Genomic DNA, 23,151 nt, shown 5'->3' on the forward strand with positions numbered 1-23,151 from the left:
ATGAAATGTTCAAAACTGAATTGTAGTAAATTCAGTTTTATTTACTAAACATAGTAAATCCAGTTTTTTTACTAAAATGTAGTAAATGTAACTGTAAATTTACTTTAAAAATCATTGAATTGTACACATGAAATGGGTAAATTATATTGTATGTAAATAATACCTTATAAAACTGTTAAAAATTTTACTTAGAGTAGTGTTTTTCTTCTGCATGGATATGCCATCAATTTAATATATAATTAGGCTCATTTGCTTCTGTTTGTATTTAGATTTAGTGTTTGTCACACTTTTCTTGCTAATTTAATTATTCCCCAGTTTCCCCCATTAGTTGTATCTTACATAGCTGCAGTACAATATCAAAACCAGGAAACTCACATTGGTCTGAAGTGTGTGCACAGTTCCATGTCATTTTAGCCCATGTACAGATTCACGGAACCACCACTGCAATCAAGATGCAGAACTGCCCATCACCACAAAGACCTGCTTCGTCCTGTCCTGTTTCAGTCATAGCCACCCCCATCATTCATAACCCTTGGCAACCATTAATTTTTTCCCATATCTATAATTTTGTTATTTCAGGAATGTTACATACGTGGCATCATATCAGCATAATCATAACAGTATAGTCTTTTTGATATTTTTCCCCCTCAGCCTAATGCCCTTGAGATTCATCCAAGTTGTTGTGCATATCAATATTTCTTCTCATCGCTTAGGAGAATTCCGCGGTGTGGATGTACCGTGGTTTGTATAACCATTCATCCACCGTAGGATTGGTTAAATTTTGGTTGTTTCCAGTTTTGAACTATTACAAATAAAGCTACTGTGAACAATAGTGTACAGGCCTTTGTCTGGACATAAGTTTCATTTCTCTGAGTTAAATGTCCAGCAGTGCAGTTGCTGGGTAATATAATTAAGCATATGTTTAATTTTTAAAGAAATTGCCAAACTATATTCCAGAGTGGCTGCACCATTTTACATTCCCACCAGCAAAGTATGAGAGCTTTAGTTTCTCCACATCATTGCCAGCATTTGGTATTGCCACTATTTTATTTTAGCTTCCCTGATGGTCTTAATTTGCATCTCTGTAATGGCCAGTGATGTTGAACACATTTCACAAGCTTATTTGCCATCCGTATATCCTGTTCAATGAAACATCTCTTCACATATTTGCTTATCTTCTAATTGTATTTTTTTTTTGGAGGAAGATTAGCCCTGAGCCAACATCTGCTGCTAATCCTCCTCTTTTTGCTGAGGAAGACTGGCCCTGAGCTAACATCCATGCCCATCTTCCTCTAGTTTATATGTGGGATGCCTACCACAGTATGGCTTGACAAGTGATGCCATGTGCACAGCTGGGATCTGAACTGGCGAACCCCAAGCCGCTGAAGTGGAACATGTGAACTTAACCACTGCACCACCGGGCAGGCCCCCTAATCATATTTTTCTTTTCTTTTCTTCTTTATTTTTTTTTTGAGGAAGATCAGCCCTGAGCTAACATCTGCCTATCCTCCTCTTTTTGCTGAGGAAGACTGGCCCTGAGCTAGCATCCGTGCCCATCTTCCTCCGCTTTATATGTAGGACGCCTGCCACAGCATGGCTTGCCAAGCAGTGCCATGTCCACACCTGGGATCCGAACTGGCAAACCCCAGGCCACCAAAGTGGAACATAAATGCTTAACCGCTGTGCCACCCGCCGGCCCAGTATTTTTTTACTGTTAGTTTTGAGAGTTCTTAATATATTCTAGGTACTAGTCCATCAAATTTGTGGTTTGCAAATTTTTCTCAGTCCGTAGTTTGTCTTTTTATTCTTTTAATGGAGTCTTTCTCAAAACAAACGTTTTTAATTTTGATAAAATCCAATCTATCTCTTTCTTTTGTGGATTGTGCTTTTCATGTCATGTCTAAGAACTCTTCGCCAAGTCCTCAGACCTTAAAATTTTCTATTTTTCTTGTAAAAGTTTTATTGATTCATATATTTTGACATGTAAATCCATAATTATTTTGAGTTAAATTTTGCACTTGCAGATGACACGATGGTCTACATAGAAAATTCCAAGGAATTTACAACAAAAAAGTTCCTAGAACTAATAAGTGAATTCATCAAGGTCTCAGGATACAAGCACAACACACAGAATTTCATCACATTTCCATATATTAGCAATGAATATGTGGAAACCAACATTTAAGACAGAATACCACTTACAATCACTCCAAACACAATGAAATACTTAGGCGCAAACTTCACAAAACATGTACAGGATCTGCATGCTTAAAATTACAAAATGCTGATGAAAGAAATCAAAGAAGATCTAAATAAAAGGAGAGACATACATGTTCATGTTCCACATAGTAAAAATGTCAGTTCTCCGCAAATCCATCTATAGTTTTAATGCAATTCCTATCAGAATCCCAGGAAGGATTTTTGTAGACATAGACAAGTTTATTCTAAAAGTTATATGGTAGGACGTGGGCCCCCAAGTAGCTAGAACAATCCTGAAAAAGAAGAAAGTGATAGGAATCCACTACTCCATATTAGGGCTTGCTGTAACGCAAAGATGAAACCATGAAAAGATGGAAAGATGAATAACGATGGGCGGGATAAAAGGTTCGGGGTTCAGGGTGCTGAGGGGCGGTGGGGAGGACCCAGCGCGCCCCCACCTCCTTGCCACATGACCCCGCCCCCGCGTTTACTAGCCACGCCCCAAACGGGGCCGGGGCGGGGCCAGAGTGGTCACGCCCATAATCTGAGGCGATGGGCGGGGTGGGGCAGGGACCGGCGCGCCGGCCACGCCACTTCCGCCGGAAGCTCAATTGTCCGGCTTCCTGTCGGAGTTGGTCCTGCAAGTCTTGCGAGCTACGTTTCTACCGGGAAAAGAGGCGCAGACTCACTTTCTGAAATCTGCGTCGGGCTAGTTGCGAGTGGGGTCACCCTGGCCCTCGTCCAGAGCAGCCCTGCCCGAGGACGGCTCCCGGCGGGCAGAGGAGGACGTTCTTTTTCCGGAACGGAGGCGGCGCGCGCTGGTGGTGTCCGGGGGGCTCGAGGCGGCGCTGCACCGCGTCCCGCCCCTCGCACGGCCACGTCTCCGCCGGAGCAGTCGGGCTGGCCTGTCGCGGCCTCCGCAGCGCCGGTGAGGGTCGGGGGGCGGCGGGGAGTCGGGGACGCGGGGGCCGGGTGCTGGTGCCGCTGCTCGCGGGGGGCCCGGGCCGGCTCCATGAACGCCTTCCCCTCGGGCCCGCGCAGCGCCTCTCCCGTCACGCGCGCTCGGCCTCCTCGGAGTCCTGTCAGGACGGCAGCCGTCGTGGAGCCGGGGTCCGAGGGTCGGGTGGCGGTTCCTCTCCCTCTCTCGGCGCGTCTCGGTCTGGGTGCCCGGGGTGCCCGAGCGGCGCGGGCACACTTGCCCAGGGAACGGACCTGCGGCTTGGCCTTGGTGGAGCCCACGTCCGCTGTGTCAGTCGTGCGATGGGCGCATCGCCCTGGGTCCTGGGTGCAGGGGAAGTCGCGCCGTGTCCCCCGTCGCTGCGCGCGCTGCGTCGGAGATGCCGACTGATACAGAGGCGCTTGCCGAGCGTGTCGAGTGGTGCGCGGGGGTCTGGAGGGAGGTGACGTTGGGGCCGGGGCCTCGGACAAGAGGCTGGCCGTGCCGAATTGGGGGTAGGAGGGCTTCGGGCAGAAAGAGCAGCGAGTGTGAGGACCCTGAGGGAGGACCCGAGTCGGTGTTCCTGGGCAGAGGAGTGTCACAAGGGTGTGACGAGGACCAGGGTGCAGTGTGGGCGGGGCCGCGCGGAGTAAGAGGCTCGGATTTTGTTGTCAGTGTGATTGAAAACCGCTGGGTCCGCGTGAGCCATTCGCAGGTGACTCATGGACTTTAAAAAATTTTAAATTATCCCTTTAATTGCAAACATAACCCTTTACTGGAATGATGGCTTTCAGTTACAGTGTACCTTGAATAGCAAGAAAAGAAAAGAAAAAGCGTCTGACATTACTCACATTCAAAAGTAGCTCTTTTTTGGGCCAGTTCCCTTAAGCAGCAGTATACCTTCTTAAGTGAGAATATCTTTAGTTGGCTTTTCCCTATTAATTTTGACAAGCAATTGAAAGGAAAATTACACTAATAGTAATAACTACCATTTATTGAGGGCCTAGGACAGACCCTGTGCCTTGTTGCATTCAGTACTGGCAAAGATTTTGTGTCTTTTCTCATCTTGCTAATGAGGAAACTGGCTGATTGTGGTTTAGAAGTCTGCCCAGGATCTCCTGCTGAGGGTAGAGGCGTCGGGACTGGGAGCCGGGATTCCTGCCCCCGGGGCCACCCTTTACCTGGCGCTGCTGTACAGTGACACGGGGTTTCTCAGGGCTTTCACTTTGTGTGTCTCTGGTCACTTTTGGTTACTGGTGTGGCCTCAACTAGGTATTATCTTCTTAAGGGAAGCCTGTTTTATCTTTGGCCATACTCTGTTGTTTCTAATTGCCCATAGGAACAACTTAAGGTGGGGGGATGGAGCTGTTGATGTGTCTATACCGAATTCGTGTAATCTGCTGTATGGGGGAAGCTGGGAGTCGCACAGGTGCCTGACGGTGGTTCTCTGCATGAAGTCCCTTGATGTCAGACAGGGGTGAGCCCAGAGGTGTGAACTCTCTGTGAAGTTCGCAGTCATGGCTTTGTCCGGTCTCTTCCCTCCAGGAAACACAGTGGAATGCAGGTGGTCAGAATGGTACTATGATAAGACTGACCTCTTTATTTATTATTATTTTTTTAAATCACAAAATGCAGTGCTACTAATAACAGCTTCCTGGTGATGTGCTTCTGCTGTCTGACCCTCCTCCTCGTTTGTTTTTGTCAGCAGTCTGAGGTAATGAGGCCCTGAACAACTGAGTTATACTAAGTAAAATTCATGTGAGACTGAGGATAGACAGGGAATGCCGGCTTAGTACCCACAGAAGTGCCACTCTGCCAGAGGCCGCTTTGGGCAGTCAGTGAATTCTGTGTCTTGTCTGGCTTCGGGAGGAGCTGCATGTGAACAGGAGCCACTTTCATGACCAGTCACAGTCACGGGTTCTCTATTCTGGAGAGCTGTACCGTGCATCTCTGGAGGGGGTAGGACTACTTGGGAATTAGAAGGTTTCTTGTTTAGCAACAAATCCAAAAGGAATTGAGTGAATGTAGTCTGTGATGGCATTGGGCTCAGATGGGCTGATGCATTTGTCTCCGTGTTTGATGTGCCTTCATCAGTGGGCCTCAGACGGCTCGGCCTTTGTTCCTCTTTCTGGACAGCGTCAGCCATTGTCACCATGTGCCACTCCTCTGTGGTGGCACATTCTCTTCTGTGGCTCCTTGGCTGCCCCTCTGCCCCCACTTCTCTAGTTGGCATGTCTGTCTTTAGTAGATAAGTCCACCCCTGCTGGCTGTCCTGCTCCTCCTTCTCATACCAGTGACATTGCTTATCTGGGCTGTGGCCATTACAAGCTGCTCTCTCAGTTTTTAATTCTCAGGGGCTTTCTTTGCCTCCACTGAATCTGTAGCTCCCAAGTATTTTTAGTAGAAATAGAATTTTTCTGTATTTGAAAAGGCAGTGTTGATGCTCAAGGATGCAAATACTGTATCATTTTGTTTGGGAACACTGTCTTGGTCACTAAGAAGTGAAAGCCAAGGAATTAAGTCAGTAGCCTGCGTTGAGCACTGCTCTGAGTGGGGGATGTTGGAAGTGGTAGGGGCAGTCTTGGGGTAGTGGTTTCTGCTTCCAAGGATCATACAACGTGATGGAGGAGATGGACAGACACACATTGCAGTGTGGTGTGCATGCAGAGGGTAATGTGATGGCAGAAGGCAGTGGGCCAAGTGCTTTACCTGAGGCCCAGGAGAGACTTCAGAGCAGCACCTAATGGTAGATGTGGAAGGATCCATGGGAATTTGCCTGCTGGTCAAGGGGAGAAGGGCGTCCACAGCAGAGGGACCAGCTTCTGCCTGAAAATTATTCGTCTATCATTGTTACCCTTCCGGGCATCGTGGACAATACAGTGGTGATTTAGACATCTTCACCCCTGCTCCCCACAAGGCAGAAATAAAGACATTTCAAAGCAAAATGCAAATGTTTTCTTTTGTCGAGGAACTTGTTAGGATGACCAGCACGTACAGTAGGCTGTGTGCAGTGACAGTTTGATTCCGCATTCCGCCATGTTTGTTCCTACACATCTATCTGTTGTCATGTGTCCTTGAAGTGGCAAGCCGGTGATGGAGGGGCAGCCTGGCCATTCTTTGGCTGAAGTGCCTCACCTTGCTTTATGGGCTGCTTTTTTACAGCCTTCTCTTCTGGCCTGGCAGGCTTACCCCAGCTGCTTCTTAGGGAGTGGAGTGTCTGGGATTGTAGTAGAGGGGCAGGCTTGCTAGGAGTTTTGGTGGTTTTCCATGGAGCTGGGGCCTGTGGGATGTGCAAGGAGGTGTGGAGCCTCCAAGGGCCCGTTTGTCTACCCCTGCACCTGGAAAGTCTCTCCAGGGATGAAGGAGGTTACTGGTTGTTGCAGAGATGAAACAAGATTGAGAACTTGCACACAGGATCAAGTTTTGGCCAGCCTCAGTAACTCCCTCCATTTCTCTGACTCAGATGTCCTTTCAGTCTTCAAATACTTCTATGAAGCAGGCACCATGAGCCAGACTGGCACCCAGTGCTTTTTTTTTTTTTGAGAAAGATTAGCCCTGAGCTAACTGCTGCCAATCCTCCTCTTTTTGCTGAGGAAGACTGGCCCTGAGCTAATATCTGTGCCCATCTTCCTCTACTTTGTATGTGGGATGCCTACCACAGCATGGTGTGCCAAGCAGTGCCCATGTCCGCACCTGGGATCCGAACCGGAGAACCCTGGGCCGCCAGAAACAGAACGTGCGCACTTAACTGCTGTGCCACTGCGCCAGCCCCGCACCCAGTGCTTTTTGGTTAGCTACACTGGATAGTAATTATCCACGTTTTCACATATTTCAATCAACAGTCTTTTGTAGTACAGACCTTTACTGCTAGTTTTACACTTCTTAGTAGACCTAACCTTTTTATATTCTTCACAGTACTTTTGTTAACACATAGTGTGTTTGGCCTGTAGGGTGCCAGACGGCAGAGAAGAACATGTGGATTGTTAGAGTTGTGAGCTAAACATTCCTGGGTTTGCACAGAAGGACACTCCCGTCACTTGTCACTGGCTGCATAGGTAGACCAGGTTATGCCAGCCACCAGTGGGTGCCTGTTGACGGTGAAAGGGTGAGAGAGGATTATCAGAGTAAATGCTTCTGGAAAAACAAGTGCACCTATGTCCTACTGCTGTTGAGTCAGTGTCAGCCCCTCCTTGTGAGGGCCACTGCTTAGGGTCTTACATGAAATGTCTGTGGGTTTTGTAAGCTGGAGAGGAAGGTCATGTACATTTTTGTCCTGAAACATGTGAAACACAGAACAGTATGTAGGATAATATGAAACTTATTTTAAGTAAAGTAAATGCCAGCATTTCTGCAGAATGAATGATGGCTTGCACCTTATCTGTTGATGAGGAAGCAAATTGATAACATCCTCAGTACACTTTAGAAGGGATAACTAACTGCCAAACTTTGGGCAAAGCTTTCCTCCCTTAAACTTAGAACCCAGGATGATCTAAAACATAGTTAATCCTGCTAGAAATGAAAGATGGGACCAGTCACCTCTGTGAGATGTTTTCTCTGCCCCTGGTCCAAAGTGGCTGCCTTTCCATGCATCCTCGTCCCCGTGCTTCCCCCATACAGTGCACAGTCACCATGTCTCACACAGTGCTGCTTTTGTTTTGCCCCCTAGATCCAAGCTGTGGCCTTGGGCACCGTCACACCAGGTCTCCTGGGAGGGGAGCTTGCCCTGTGAGCACTTGGGCCTGCGTGTCCAGTACAGACTCTGCTGGCCACATATGCTGTTTACACTCAAATTAGTTAAGTAAAAACTCAGTTCCTCAGTCTCCCAAGCCCCACCCCTGGGTCAGTGGCCACCTGTGATGGTTACGGAGCCAATCATGGAGCTTCTGTGCCTGCAGCTCGGTCTTTAGCCGGCACTGATACAGACACGAGTGCCTTCAGGAATGGGCCCAGGTGTGGCTGATCAGCTTTTTATACTCAGAACCTAGGATCTTGTAGGTGATTAGGATTATTTGTTGAATCAGTAAATATGTATTTGTTTACTATATGATGCAATTTAGGAACCAAATGTTAATCTTGGGATTGTTACTTTCAGTCTGACAAATGAAGATTGATAAAACCTTTCTCTTTCCCCTCCTGTCAGGTATCATGATTTTACTTGGTTTGATTTCAAGCCACTTTTGAGACTTTAAATCTTCTCCTGAGAATGGAAAACCTAGTGCAGTCCTTCCCAGAAGCTCTTGGCTGTTGCTAATGGCAGAAACCAAGCTTGCTAGCAGTTCACTTGCAGCCCCTAAGTGTCAGCGCAGCCTGTGTCGTCCTGACCATGGATGGTGCGTCTGCTGTGCAGGATGGCCTCTTGGAGGATGGATCCAGCACTGGTGCCTCAGCTCATGCTGAGGCCCTCCCAAAGTCCCCAGGCTCGCTGGCGCCGCCTGACCAACATGACGAAGCACAGCGTAAGTTGCCAGTTACTCTGTGTGCTGCTGACATTTTGCCTTTAAACAGGAGGACATGGGCCAGCTTGCATTTTGGAGGAAGACTGTGGTGTTTAAGATCATAATGAACTTTTCGTTCATTCAAAGTGTGTTTTTAGTACACAGACAAGTGTTTTTTCCTAGCTGATGCCAACTTTAAATCAAGCATCATGTGTGTTCAGTAGAAGAGGAGCTGTCCCACTCTCTGCTCCAGCAGGATGGAGCAGCAGTGTTTGCTCTTAAGCCTTCTGTGGGTCTTCACTGATACGTTATTGTTCTCTGCCTAACAGTCTACCTTTTGGGTTGATTGGTTGCCAGAATTTTATTAACTGGGATCCGGAAATGGTCCAGTTGTGATTTAAGGATTATCAGATTACATTTGCACATTAGTTGATGGGTTATTTGTGCATCAGAAGTAGAGGGTGAATCGTTCACTCAGTTCTCATACCTCTTCCTTGTTAGGAGGGTCAGTGCAGTGTCTGCTTGAAAATCGAAGCATATATACGAACTGATTTACTGGCAGAAATTACATTCTAATTCTTGTAAAACGATGTTCAGGCATCTAAAACGGTTTTGCTGATTTCTGTCCTTAAATGCCAGGTGAGCCCAGTAAGAGTCCCAGACCAAGGATTCTACAGTGGGACAGACAGGGAGCCAGTGCTTAGACCTGCCACTATGCCCTCCAGCGAGATCCTTAGTTTATCTCAGCCTCACTCTCTTCATGTCTAAAATGGAAGATTAATGGCACCTACATCTTAGGGTAGTTGTGAGGCTAAAAGAAATGGCACACGTAAAAGGCACGCACTCAGGAACCGTCCAGGAAGTGGTAGTGGCCGTTTTTGTTATTGTCCTGACACCATTGTCATCATTGTTATTTGTTTATCCATAATTACGTATATGTTTGGAAACAATTCTTCTTCTTACTTTTAGGTTTTTTTAAAGTGCAATATGATGCTCGAAAATATACTTTTTTATGTAAATGGAAAGGTGTAGAGACTCTCCCCAGATGTATAAACCCATCAGAAAGTGGTATTGACCTGATTAATTTGTATCTGAACTGCAGCATCCCCCCCTCAACCAGCAGGGGAGCTGAAGGGGTCGTTTGTGTAAGTGCAGACACTTGTGTCAGGGCTGTGGTCGGGTCTCCTCGCTCTGCTTAGTGTCTGTGGCGCCCTGTTTGTATTCTGGTTTTCTTTCCAGGGAAGTGTGAGAGAGGGTAGCTGTATTAGTTGGGACTCACATATCAAGTGATGGAAACACATTTTGAATTTGCTTGGGCAAAAGGGGAATTTCCTGGGTGCATACCAGGTACATCATGGGATCCCAGTGACGCTGATTCCTGTGAGAGACTGGGCACTGCTGCTCTTGGGAAACCCCCGCACGCCTCCTCCCTCCCTCCACATCTGTCTTGTTTCTTCGACTGTGGACTGACTGGCCCAGCAGGGTGAGGGAGCAGGGAAAAGACTAAAAATTATTTAATTGTAAGAAGTCTTTCTTCCTTCTTTCTTTTTGATAAGGAAATAGGTTTTAGTTATTGTATAAACAAGTCTATGTATAGTAATGTCAGTGGGTGAAACTGAGCTTGATGCATGAGTGCATAGTCATCATTGGTTAAACTTGGGTTTTATCTAATAAGTGTTCATCGAGCGGAAGCACAGACTCGGGGTTCTGTACTCAACTTTGCCATAGTTGTTCTGATCAGCAAATCTGCAAATCTAACCTCTTTGCCTTATATTTCTCATTTTGGAGGATAAACTTATGCTTTGAAATCACTTTGGAATCATCCCTTCATAAATGTGAGTCTGTGACTCTGATTAGCACTGGCTGCTGTTACCAATGCGTGTTAGGAACGTTGTCCACTATGTATTAAGCATTTGTTTTCTTTTGATATTTTTAAAAAGACTTTGATAAGATTTCTCGTTGATCTTATTTAAATGAAAAGGAAATATTACTAGTTAAATTCTACGACCATAGTGTGGGAGTGCAGGTATTCCACAGATAAGGATGACTTGTCCCACGTCACCTGCCCACAGGAGAAGAACCAGGACCTGCTCTCCTCTTAGAGTGAACAGATTTATAGGATGGGGAGATGGTTCATGCTCACGATTCTCTTTTGTCCTATTTTAGTTGTGTGTCTGAAAAACAACATGATCTAGTTGTTAAAACTGTGATGGCCCAGCATGCCCTCTTTTCCAGGTGCCATTGTCGAGGTCAGCAGAGCTTCAGATGAAGGAGAGAGCCTGGATGTACCTAGCAAGGGGGACGTCTGTCAGAACGGGCCACCGCAACAGTTCCCAGACCCTCTGTCATCTCCCGGTCCCACCACAAGCCCACTGGGTCCTGATGCCTCTCCAGGTGTGGCTGGTTTCCATGACAACCTAAGGAAGTCTCAGGGGACTAGTGCTGAGGGCAATGTTAGAAAAGAAGCCTTGCAGTCTCTCAGACTCAGTCTTCCTATGCAAGAAACGCAACTGTGTAAGCATCTGTTCCCTCTGGGCTTTTCCTTGCTCTCTCCCAACCCTCCTCCTGTGTCCCTTGTCACTCACCACCCTTCAGAGGTACATGCCCTGACTGGCTCGCTGCTTGTCTCCCTGCCATTCAGTGTTTTATCACGGTGGTGGGTTGTGCATTTAACAAACAGCTCCATTTTAGAGAGAAAATCTACTTCTTCATGGTCCGATATTGACAGTGGTGCTCAAGGTCCAGATTTAAAGGGCCTGTATGTGCATGTCTCTTGTCACCCTGGATGGTGAGCAGGCAGTCAGTGGGAAGTTAGTCTTGACAGTTAAACTTTGAAGGCTTTCTCTTATGAATAATATTGATGTTTATTTTGTGCTGCTCCCTGGGGACTCAGGGGTGAACAAGTTGCAGACTGGCAGCTTGTGAGCCCTGGAACCCTCTAGGCCTTTCTCTAACACTTGTGTTTTCATACAGAGACATACATGATTTTACATAAGGGGATCACCTCACCCATGCTGTTTTTATCCCTCCATCCCCCTTCGGTACCTCCTCCCCACCCATCCGGGTCAGCCGCATTCTCACATGATTCTTTACAGGCCTCTCTAAACAGCTAGGTTTTTGGTCATTGTTTTTTAAAATGGGATTATATTGATCACATTATTACATGTTTTTCTCACTGGTGCAGCTCCAAATTCCTTCTTTGAAGGCTGGTCAGGAGCCCCAAGCGTGGCTGGCCAAGTCTCTGCAGCCATTGCGTTGGCCACGATGCTGGTGCTGCAGTGAGCACCTCACTGAGTGTTAGTGAGCACCTGTCTGCAGCACCAGAGCCTTATCTCTGTGGGCTTCATTCCAGATGCAGAACTTTTGGTCAGAAGCAACGGGCATGTTTATTTCCATCACGTTGGCCAGATTGCCCCCCTAACAACCCGTGAGAGGACACTGTCTCCCACCCCTACAGCACAGACATCCTTCCTTTTCTGTTTTTACCATTCTGGTGGGTGTGGGAGGTGCTTCCTTGTTACTTTAATTTGCTGCCTACCCTCCCCTGGTTACCAGAGTGTTTGAGCCTCTCGTGATCTCAAGATCATGAGATGCTCATTTGGCTGTTCTTTTCTGTGAATTGTCTGTTCATATGTTTGGCCCATGTTTCTTTTGGACTATTTAACTTTTTCTTCACAGGCATTATTTTGTTAGAGCTGCAGTGCATTTTAAACATTTCTGTAAACTAACTGTCAACATTTAAGTCAAGAGATGTCATATAAGAGTCTGGATTCCTGATCTGAGGGATTCGTGAGCTTAGCCCCAGGTGCCCACACGGCAGCAGCCTCAGCTGCCAGCAGCCGTCCTGGTGGGTGTTTTCCCATCACCTGGCCCTGCCCATCCTGATGGGTGTTCACCCATCACCCAGCCCTGGGGCTGTGTCTCTGGTGTTGACTTTGCTGATTTGGGTTCCCTGCCTGAGGCCATAGGCCACTGGGTTTCTGCTGTCTGGGTTTCTTAGCCTTGTGAAAAGAACTAGAGGCCTTTTCCATGATAGACACAAATTAGTGAAGACATTGATGAATTCCCGGTGAAATTCTTGGCAGCTGTTTGGGTTTTAGGGATTATTTAAAACAACAGCTGCTTATTTCCTCAGAAACCACATCTGAAGTTGGTGCCATCTATAAAGTGGTTAAATTATGACATTTGTCTCTTCTCATCAGCGTATTAGCTGACCCACCTCAGCCCTCAGCAGGGTTCCGTACACACATTTGCTGTAGGTGAAAGGACCCTTTCACTCACTGTTCAGCCCTTTTATTACCCAAAATAGAAGATTTGGGTTTTAGATATTTCAAAATCTGTTATAAGCCAAAAATTTTCCTTTCCCCTCCTGTTCTTGAGTGAGGCCTCTGGACTGGAATCGCCTCTATCAGGAAACGGGTAACAGCCCCAGGCCCTGGGGGGATGACTGCTCAGCCTTTACTCTGTGATCCTGAGGGGGTAACTGTGAGCAGCTTTTTCCTTAATAAATAATGTCTGAGTACTCTTGTGATTTTGCACACCTTACTATAACATGACTCTTTATTGCAGGAGTTCAAATATAATTTGTGGATCAAATTATGTCCCTCATTGCAACTGCATAAAGAAAGCCTGTTTGGTATCGTCTGACTGTATGATAGGCATGTTCTTGTTCCCCATCACTGGGTGTAATTCCATCAAGACTGCCCTTCACGTGTTCCTCTGTAACATCAGAGAGCAGAGTAGAGCTTGGCGAGAGCCAAGGACCCTGAGCCTCAGAGCGGTCAACACTGGCACTGACTTAAAATTCAGTTCTTTTGTTACTAAAAGGCACAAGTTGCCCATGTCCTGTTTTACCAGCTGGATGCCCTAGGGAGCGATGCACTTGTGGCTGAGCACAGACCCTGTGCTTGGCCAGTGTGTCTTCTACCAGATGGGTCCTGTCTGTGGCCAGTGTCTGAGGCTCAAAGTTTTCTTTCCATCTGGAAATAGTCTTTTCAAACTAGACAGCCGTGTGTTGTTTAGAAGCTGAATCATATTAGTAATTATACAGAAAACAGCCAAGCTGCTATTCTGATTGGTCCTCTGTGCCCAGAGCTTTATGTGTTTCTAAATGGCCATTTCCCCATTGCAGGCTCAACAGAGTCTTCACTGCCCCTCGAGAAGGAGGAGCAGGTCCGACTTCAGGCTCGGAAACGACTGGAAGAACAGCTCAAACAGTACAGGGTGAAGCGCCAGCAGGAAAGAGTGAGTCTCCCTCTCTGCACAAGCTAATGGAAAACTTCATGTGTGAAAGCAATAATTAGTCAGATGTGATTCTAGGATCTGCTGTTTAATTCTCTGCTTCTCTGGAAAGATCATTTCTCTTGTGTAGTTCCCACCCTTTGGGAGATTCCAGCAGGGCTCTGGTTCCTGCCCCTTCTGGTCCTTCCCTTGGAACAAGCATGTTTTCTCCTAAATCTGCCGTTGGAAAAGCGGAGACAACAAGTACTTGGGTATTGTTGCTCCCTGTACTTGAGCAGCCAGTCCTAGGTTTCACTTGTTACTGTGTGAGTGATACGGTTTCCACTGAAATTTGCCACATCCGTATGATAGGCTAACGTCAGTTTTACTCAGGTGTAAAGCTTTTTAGGATGCTAGTGAAAGCAGTCTCTTTAATCCCATCGAGTGACTCTAAATAAGGAGGGGTATCAATATTCATTTCACACTTCCTCCAGCTTTTCTGTGGATTTGAAAAATTTCAAGTTAAAAGAATTTAAAATTAAAATAACGTTTAAAAATGCTTTCAGTGAATGATTTAGTAGTGATGAGTCCCTGTCAGGGTTGGCCGTTTGTTTTTCCAAGAGGGAACCATGGCTTTGTGGATGTCTCTGCTTCGAAGCTGGTGTAAACAGACTGGAGGAGCCAGCACAGGCTCTGAACCGACAGAGGCTCCTGCCTGGTCACGGGCTTCCAGGGACCTACTTAGTGGCCCACGACAAGTTATAATGATAGTAATTATTATTTGCCAGGCACTGTGTTAAATTCCCCATGGACTTTATATAATACAAATGTTAACAACAATCACGTGAAACAAGTGACATTTTGGAAGAGGAGACTGAGGCTCGGATGGGTAAGGATCTTGCTGGAGGTCAGTCGGTGGTAAAGTGGCAGAGGGATATGCAGACTAGACAGCGTCTGTGTGCCAGGGCCTGTCCACGCTCTGCCTCTCAGAGGCCTGCATGGCGAGTCCCAGGCTTTGCCTGGGTGGTCCAACATTAGGCAGTCAGTGTGTCAAGAGTTCAATGTAAAATTACAAATGTGAAATCATTTCCTCATCTTAAAAAATTATATATATGTATAAATATAAAAAACTGGTAGTTTAAATGGAAGGATCCTTTCTTAGTCCTTGGTGAGATAACCTCTCTCAAACTGACGGAAATGCCATGTTCATCACAAACTGGTCTGACTGACTTTACAGTCCCCTCACCCTCAGCCGTCCCCACTGAGGGAGGCAGGCAGCAAGGTGCCAGGTAAGTGAGCCATCACCTGTGCCCTCCCCTAGAGACCTTCAGGGCAGGGCCACTGAGGCAGAGTGCAGCTGGGAGGTGCCGCCCTGCTCCCCACGACCTAGTGAGGAATGTTCTTCACTGAAGCTCAGAGCTGAAGTGACCACCAGAGTCAGAGGTGCCACCAGCCGAGCTGGGGTTTGAACCTGCCTATCTGAGCACAGAGCTCTGCTGCGCTTGTGAATGGAGTGCACAATGCTCGTCACCAGTCAGCACTGTCTGTCAGTTTTAGAATAACACAGGATTGCCTAGTGAGGTTTTCTGTAAGTCCAGGTTAGTTTAAGATGGGAGAATCTGTCGACAGAACTCGTTATAGTAGTAGGTCCACGTGAAATGACTTAGGATCATCTCAGCAGGTGCTGAAAAGGTATTTGATAAAAATTCAGAACTCTTGATTCAAAAAATGCAAAACGGGCTGGCCTGGTGATGTAGTGCTTAAGTTCCTGTGGTCTGCTTTGGCAACCTGGGGTTTGTGGGTTTGCTTCCCTGGCACAGACCTACACACTGCTCACCAAGCCGTGCTGTGGCAGCATCCCACAAACAAAATAGAGGAAGATTGGCAACGGATGTTAGTTCAGGGCCAATCTTCCTCACCAAAAACAAAACAAAAAAGCCACACAAAACAAGCAAAAACTGCTAAACTAGGAGTAGGAGGTTACTTCTTTAGGACTATTTCCTTAATGTGAGGAATGTTGTTCAGACCTCATATTTAAATGGCATAGATGATGTGTAAAAGTCCTCTCTTATTTATAGTCTGATAGATACTTTGAGAGCATCTTCATGTGTATACCTTCGCACACAGATGATGCTTGGTTTTATGTAGTAGGACACCCTCTCTCACTAACCGTGTCCTGAGTGCCTCTCCATGGGCACAGTGGAGACCTGCTTTCTGTGTACGTAATAGCATTTCATTAACCAACCCATAGTGATTAATATTTAGGTGGTTTCTAATTTTTTAAATTGCAAACAATGCTTCAGTGAAGGTTTTGTGTCTTGGGATGCTTTTGTAGGTAAATCTTTTTCTTTTCTTTTTTTTTTTTTTTTTGAGAAAGATTAACCCTGAGCTAACTACTGCCAAACCTCCTCTTTTTGCTGAGGAAGACTGGCCCTGAGCTAAGATCCATGCCCATCTTCCCCTACTTTATACGGGACACCTACCACAGCATGGCTTGCCAAGCGATGCCATGTCTGCACGCAGGATCCAAACCGGCAAACCCCGGGCCACTGAGAAGCGGAAAGTGTGAACTTAACCACTGCACCACCCGGTCGGCCCTTGTGGGTAAATCTTTAACTGTCAAGTTATTGGGTAAAAAGTTTTATATATTTGTTATTTGATATTTATTGCCCTCTGAATAGGCTGGACCAGTTTACACTCCAGTTAGGAGCCTATAAGAATGCCAGCTTTCTCATCTTTGACAGCTTTAGAAATAACAAAAATTGAATTTTTGTCCTCAATAGGCAAAAAAAATAGTATCTCCTAACAGTGAACGTCTTTTTCATGTAGTGGCTGGCTGTGTGTCTTTGTCAGTCTCTGTCCATTTTTCTATTGGTTATCTTTTTGCTATGTAGGAGCCACATCCAAGGAAATCATCCCTTTTTAGTATTTATTGCAAATAATTTTTTCCCGGTTTGCTACGTCTTTTGACTTCCGGTATAATTTTTTTGCTGCACATCAGTTTTAAATATTTACAGTTAAATTTTTCAATCTTTGCTGTTACTTCTTTTGGGATTTATGTCATATTTCAAAAGGATATCCCCGTTTGAAGACTATAAAAAAATTCACTAATGTTTGCTTCTTATACTAAGGAAATAAAGACATAATAATATAAGATGGTATAAAAAGTATTAAAAAGTTGGGGTTTTTTTTGCTCTTTAATCCGTTTGACATGTTTTGGATGAAAGCAAGAGGTGGGAATTAGCCTTTTTTGGATAGCTGGTCAGTTACCGTGAATTGCTTGTTCCAAAGCTACCGTATTGTGGTTCTTCTGGGATGTCTACAAACCACACCTATACTTGGGCTGACTTCTGGGCTGCGTTTTGTGTCATTGGCCTGTCTGCTGCCTTCCTAGCTCTCAGTGAGTCTAGTGGTAGCTTTAAAGTGATGTTAACGTTGGTGGTCCAGTCTACCCACAGCCCCACACCCTTGCTCTTCTAGCTACAGGCATACCTTACTTTATTGCATTTTTTAGAAGACCATTCACCAGCAAAAATGATTACTACTTGCTGAAGACTCAGAAGATGGTGATGGCATTTTTTAGCAATAAAGTATTATTTAAATTAAGGTATGTGCATTGTTTTCTTAGACATAATGCTATCGCATGCTTAATAGACTACAGTATAGTATGGGAAACCAAAAAATTCATGTGACTCGCTTTATTGTGATATTTGCTTTATTGTGGTGGTCTGGAACTGAACCCACAATATGTCCAAGGTATGCCTGTATTCTTGCTTATTTGTTCTTCCAGTTGCATCCTAGTATCATTTTGAGATGTTTCTCATCCTCCCCTTTGTCCCCGTGCCCTGCTGGGATTGCATTGACTTTGTAGAATAACATAAGATTGACTATTTCTCTGTGAGAGTCATGTTGAAATAGCAGCAAGGAGCACTGTCTTCCTTCGTGCCCAACCTCATTCAGGGCCAGTTGAGAATTTCTAGCTAACATGATAATAGAAGAAGAAGTAAGAGACATAAATGTTGAAAAAGAGGAGAATATTATTGTTTGCAAGTGTTGGAAACACCCTGAAAAACTCTAGAGAACCAACTGAAAAAATTACTATTATAAATTTATAAAAATATTATAAAGTTATTAAAATAATTAGGTTCCGAAAATTGTCAGTTTAAAAATGCGAATTTGAAAAATCGTGTTATCCTAACATGACCAGTTATGTAACAGGAAAAGATAATATTTATAATAACAACAAAATGATAAAATATCTAAGAAATTAAAATGGCAGTAAAAATGGCTTAGAATCTAGGTGAACACTACATAACTTCCTTTGGTGAGGGACATGCAAGCAGATATGAATAAATGGAGGAAAGCAGCTCATTGTCCCCTAGGTAATTATAAATTTAAGGTAGTTCTAATTCAACAGGACTTTTTTTTTTAACTTGAAGAAAATTTTCAAGTTTATCTAAAAGAATAAACATGGGAGAACAGCCAGGAAAATTTTGTAAAGGAGGTATGATGAGGAACGGCTTGCTCTGATAGATATTTGACAGTGTTATCAGGTCACAGTTGTTAAAGGCCTGTGCCTGGGCTGGTCACTGGGATGTGACGTGGAGGCAGTGAGACTGCAGAGGGTAGACGGCCTGGGTGGAGCCGGGGTGGGGAGAGATGTCGTGGAAGGGTGCTCTCTTTATCCACAGAGGGAAGATAATTGGTGCAGCCTTTCTGAATTGGCAGTTTTTGAAGGCTCCTTGTCAATTATAAACACAATTTTTGTGCTTTTGTTTTCTTCTCAGTCCAGTCAACCTGCAACTAAAATGAGACTTTTTAGCACACTTGATCCTGAACTTATGTTGAACCCAGAAACCTTACCAAGGGCCAGTGCTGTGGCTATGACAAAAGAATATTCCTTCCTGCGCACCAGTGTCCCTCGGGGGCCAAAGGTGGGCAGCTTAGGGCTCCTGGCACATCCTAAGGAGAAAAAAAGTTCAAAATCAGGCAAAATTCGGTCTCTGGCTGATTACAGAACTGAAGACTCAGATACTGGGAATTCTGGTGGAAATGTTCCGGCTGTGGACTCTGCCAGGGGTTCCCTGAAGCAGAACCGAAGCAGTGCTACATCAGTGGTGTCTGAGATCAGGCTGTGTCCTGAGGCAGACGACCGCCTGGAGAACACTTCTCTGCCAGGAGACAATGCATCTGAGGCTGATGGGAACGAGAGTGACAGTTCCTCCTATAGCAGCGTCTCCACCCGTGGGACACTCGGCCTTCTGGCGAACACTGTGGGTACACGAGAAGCCTCCTATGTGGTCAACGGCCAGGAGATTGCCGCTGGTGCCCTGGGCCATTTTCCCTCCATCACAGATGTCCTCCAGGCTGCAGCAGCTGAACACCAAGACCAGGGGCAGGAGGTCAACGGGGAGATGCGGAGCCGGACAGACAGCATCTGTAGCAGGTGGGTGATGTCTACAGACCCTGCTCTGTCGCTGGAGCTGGCGATACACTGTTTTTCTCCCTTAATTCCATCCTTAGTCTTTAGCATTTTATTTGTACACAACTCTCTTGCTTTGTAAGAAATGGAATTAGATCTAATCAGTAATTGTCTGTAATATTAAGGTATCCTGTCTTCCAGTATTTATATAGACCTGTCTCTCAATCCGTACAGATACTTAACCTGAGCTGACATTTCAGTAAGGATGTTCCAGCCCCATCGTGGCTGAAAATGCCCACTGGGTGGGGGTGTTTATTAGCATTCATAGGAGCTTTAGTTCTCTACTTTAATCTTTTTATTTAGTTTTTAGAATGTTGGGGAGAGTAGCAGGAGTGTGTGGAATTTGGAGAACATGGACAGGTTTCGGGGGATGATGATTCCTCATATTCCCACTGCCTCATCCTTTGTGCCTTTGTCCTCCAGCGTGTCCGTGGAAAGCTCTGTTGCTGAAACTCATGATGAAATGTTGCAGGTTCTTAAAGAAAAAATGAGACTTGAAGGGCAGTTGGAAGCTTTATCATTGGAGGCTAGTCAGGTAAGGGATGTTTGGTGGATGTATTAATGTGCTGTGTCTTTGAAAAGAATGTGCAATTCCTGTTCTTTGGGTACAAAGTTTTAGATGTCTTTGAGAATATCGTCATCATTGTCACCATCAGCCAAGTTTTCTGTATCCTCACATTTTTCTACTTGATTTGTCAGCCTCAGAAAGAGGTGTGTGTTTCCTGCTCTTAACTGTGCATGGCTCACTTTCTCCGTGTGTCACCAAAGGGATCTGCCTGGAATATTTCCTAGCTCTGTTGGTAGATACCTAACAATCCATAATACTTAAATTCTTTTGGTGGATTTCACCTTTTTCTCGCATGGTAAAATTGTCATCTTTGCCCCTTTAATACTTTTTGCTGTGGGTTCTGCTTTTTCTGATGGGAATTTTGCTTTATCTGGTTAGTATATGCCTGAAAGATAATTTTCAAGCCCTGAATTTTCAGCTTTATGTCAACACAGTTGGTCAGTTCAGTTGAATTGGACTGTGTACATTTGGCATGGAGAGCCGGAGACGTGCACACAGTCACAGAGAGGTGTGATGTTGCAGCAGGAGAGGGTTTCTTTCAGGAGCGCACACTCAGATTGGGGCGGGGGCGGTGGGGGTGGTGGCAGGAAACTACTCGCACCGAGAATAGCTCACTCAGCTAAATGCATTTCTCATATTTGTTGTGGCTTTTTTGTTCGATGTGGTCCTGGGACACAGACCCACCACTTTGTGTACATAAAACTGTTGATTGAAGAGGTGATTGCAGGGGCCAGCCTGGTGGCGCAGTGGTTAAGTGTGCACCTTCAGCTTCAGCAGCCCGGGGTTCGCCAGTTCAGATCCCGGATGTGGACATGGCACCACTTGGCAAGCCATGCTGTGGCAGCCGTCCCACATATAAAGTAGAGGAAGATGGGCACGGATGTTAGCTCAGCAAAAAGAGGAGGATTGGCAGATGTTAGCTCAGGGCCAATCTTCAAAAAAAAAAAAAGAAGAAGAGGTGATTGCAGAGGTTTCAAGGTTAATTTTGGTTGTACCTGATTATCACTTTCCATCCCACTTTAGAAGGTCACCTCATCCAGTGTGTTTTCATTTCATGTGCACTTTCACCCCATAAGAATCCTAGAACCTTAGCTTTTACCTGACTTTACCTCCTTATCCTCCGGGGATGCTGATCTGCTCTTCACTTGTGTACAAACCAAGATCTTGGTGGGCTGTTATGGGTATGATACTTTCTGGCATCTCTGTATAAGATACTAATTACACTTATTGTGAAATTTCATTGCATTTGCTCAGTTAACTCTGTTTCTTGGGCATTTGTTCTTCTATTTGTTGAATTTGTTGTTTGTCCTCATGATTTTGGTTTTCTCCTAATGTGTGTAGATGTGCCTCTGTCTGCTCATCTTTGTATTTTGGAATTTCCTTGCATACCCCTGACAGACTGACTGTAGGATGGGTGTGAAAAGCTGACTGGTGGACAGGCACGTGCCCTTTGCTCCTCTTTTTGTGGACGTTCTCTGCTGCCCTGGGGCTTCTTGAGGCCCCACCTTTCCTCTCACTGCTGCTTTATCCTGCAGGCAGTGGTCCCTGTGGTCCTGCCACCCAGCCCTGGACGGTGCCTCTGGCTGCTCTGTGCCCAGCAGCCCTGGAGGAGCCTCAGAGTCCCTCCGGGGTAGCAGCAGCCTCTCCCTGCAGAGATGTTCTGCCACTTCTGTTTCCTAGATCTGTCTCGGACTGCTCTCCATCTTTGAGGGGTCCCTTACCACTCTTGCATGTGCATACTTGTGTGCTTTTTTGTTTTTTTAACAACTATGCTTTCCAACATCCTCGTGGGTGAATGGGTGCCTGCACAGCTCTCCACAATTGTTGCCCTGCTCAGGTGTTGGCTTGCGGAAAACAGATTCTAGTTCCCCCTCCTGCCTCTTGGGCCCGTTTGGCGAATCTGCCTTCTTTTGGGATAACCATTGTGTAAGAGTGACTGAGTAGTCTGGAAAATGTGGTGCTTTTCTGTAAAGTTCACCTTCGGACACCTTTCTTTGTCTCCTGGTTTGTTTTGGCAGCCCTCTTAATACACAGGATGGAAGTGACTTATTTTTCTGAAAGTCAGTGTGGCTGTTTGGGGATCTTTTCAGGCACTTAAAGAAAAGGCAGAGCTGCAGGCGCAGCTGGCTGCCCTGAACACAAAGCTCCAGGCGCAGGTGGAGCACAGCCACAGCAGCCAGCAGAAGCAGGACTCGCTCAGTTCGGAGGTGGACACCTTGAAGCAGTCCTGCTGGGACCTAGAGCAAGCAATGACCGACTTGCAGAACATGCTGGAAGCCAAGAATGCCAGCCTGGCGTCCTCCAATAGCGATCTGCAGGTGGCAGAGGAGCAGTACCAAAGACTCATGGCCAAAGTAGAAGAGATGCAGAGAAGCATCCTCAGTAAGGACAACACAGGTGAGTGGCTCCTGGTGGTCTGTGTTTCTGTGCCTTAGTCCTGTGGAAGTGCCCAGGGAGTTGGGGCCCTGTGGTGGAGTTCCTCTTACCTGCTCTGGGGACTGACTTTTGTCATATTGATGTGCTGGGGGTTGTAGGATTGTGTTCCTTCTTATTTATATGTGAGGTGTCTACTTTTTCTGAAGTAGGTGTTGTCTTTGGTTGAGCTCATGGACTCCTGTACATTTTTGCATGCACATCAAGGGGAGCAGCTTAGGTCTTAGAAATGGACTTGCGGGGATGGCCCCATGGCCAAGTGGTTAGGTTCACGCACTCCACCTTGGCGGCCCAGGGTTTCGCTGGTTCGGATCCTGGGCGCGGACATGGCACCTCATCAGGCTATGCTGAGGTGGCGTCCCACATGCCACAACTAGAAGGACCCATAACTAAAATATTCAAGTATGTGCTGGGGGACTTGGGGTGAGAAAGCAGAAAAAAAAAAAAGAGAAATGGACTTGGGACCTTAATAGTCAGTAGTTCATTCCCATTCATCCTGCCTTCAAATCCAGTGTTGTTCAGGGGGCTACAGCTGCCTGCTTATTCCACTGAATTTCACGTTTTATTTAAAATATTTAAAAGCAACTTTTAGGTTGTTGATTAGGAAACCTTTATTTTTCCTACCCTGAGTTCAGCTTTTTGGTCTAGCTGGATCCCTGTGGGAATCACCTATGGAATGATGGACAAATGGAATAATGGAGTCAAGGAGACCTTGGTGGCAGGCCATGTATGGAAAACCTGTGTGGTCCTCTCCTCATGTGCTGTCTCCTCATCCTGGGGGTGTGTGCTCTATCCTCCGAGTTGATGCTCCATGCCCAGCCAGGTGCCAAAAAGACTAGTCTGCCTGCTCACATTTCAGGTCGGCTGCCAGGAGGAG

The 23,151-nt window shown here is 46.0% G+C and overlaps 1 protein-coding gene across 2 annotated transcripts in view; it reads left to right on the forward strand.

The window, feature by feature from the left end:
• The first annotated feature begins 2,791 nt into the window (after positions 1-2,791).
• The window catches only part of GOLGA3 (golgin A3), a 46,654-nt gene continuing 26,294 nt past the window's right edge, over positions 2,792-23,151 (forward strand). The window contains exons 1-7 of one of the 2 annotated variants that reach the window (XM_044776129.2): positions 2,792-3,127; positions 8,277-8,592; positions 10,807-11,085; positions 13,703-13,815; positions 18,579-19,237; positions 19,697-19,808; positions 21,932-22,238. In XM_044776129.2, coding sequence (XP_044632064.1) covers positions 8,460-8,592; positions 10,807-11,085; positions 13,703-13,815; positions 18,579-19,237; positions 19,697-19,808; positions 21,932-22,238 — 1,603 coding nt within the window. In that variant the 5' untranslated portion in view covers positions 2,792-3,127; positions 8,277-8,459. The remainder of the gene's footprint in view (positions 3,128-8,276; positions 8,593-10,806; positions 11,086-13,702; positions 13,816-18,578; positions 19,238-19,696; positions 19,809-21,931; positions 22,239-23,151) is intronic. The other variant, XM_044776131.2, reaches the window with a different exon arrangement.

Source organism: Equus asinus, chromosome 8, assembly GCF_041296235.1.
Source record: "Equus asinus isolate D_3611 breed Donkey chromosome 8, EquAss-T2T_v2, whole genome shotgun sequence".
Taxonomy (NCBI): Eukaryota; Metazoa; Chordata; class Mammalia; order Perissodactyla; family Equidae; genus Equus; species Equus asinus.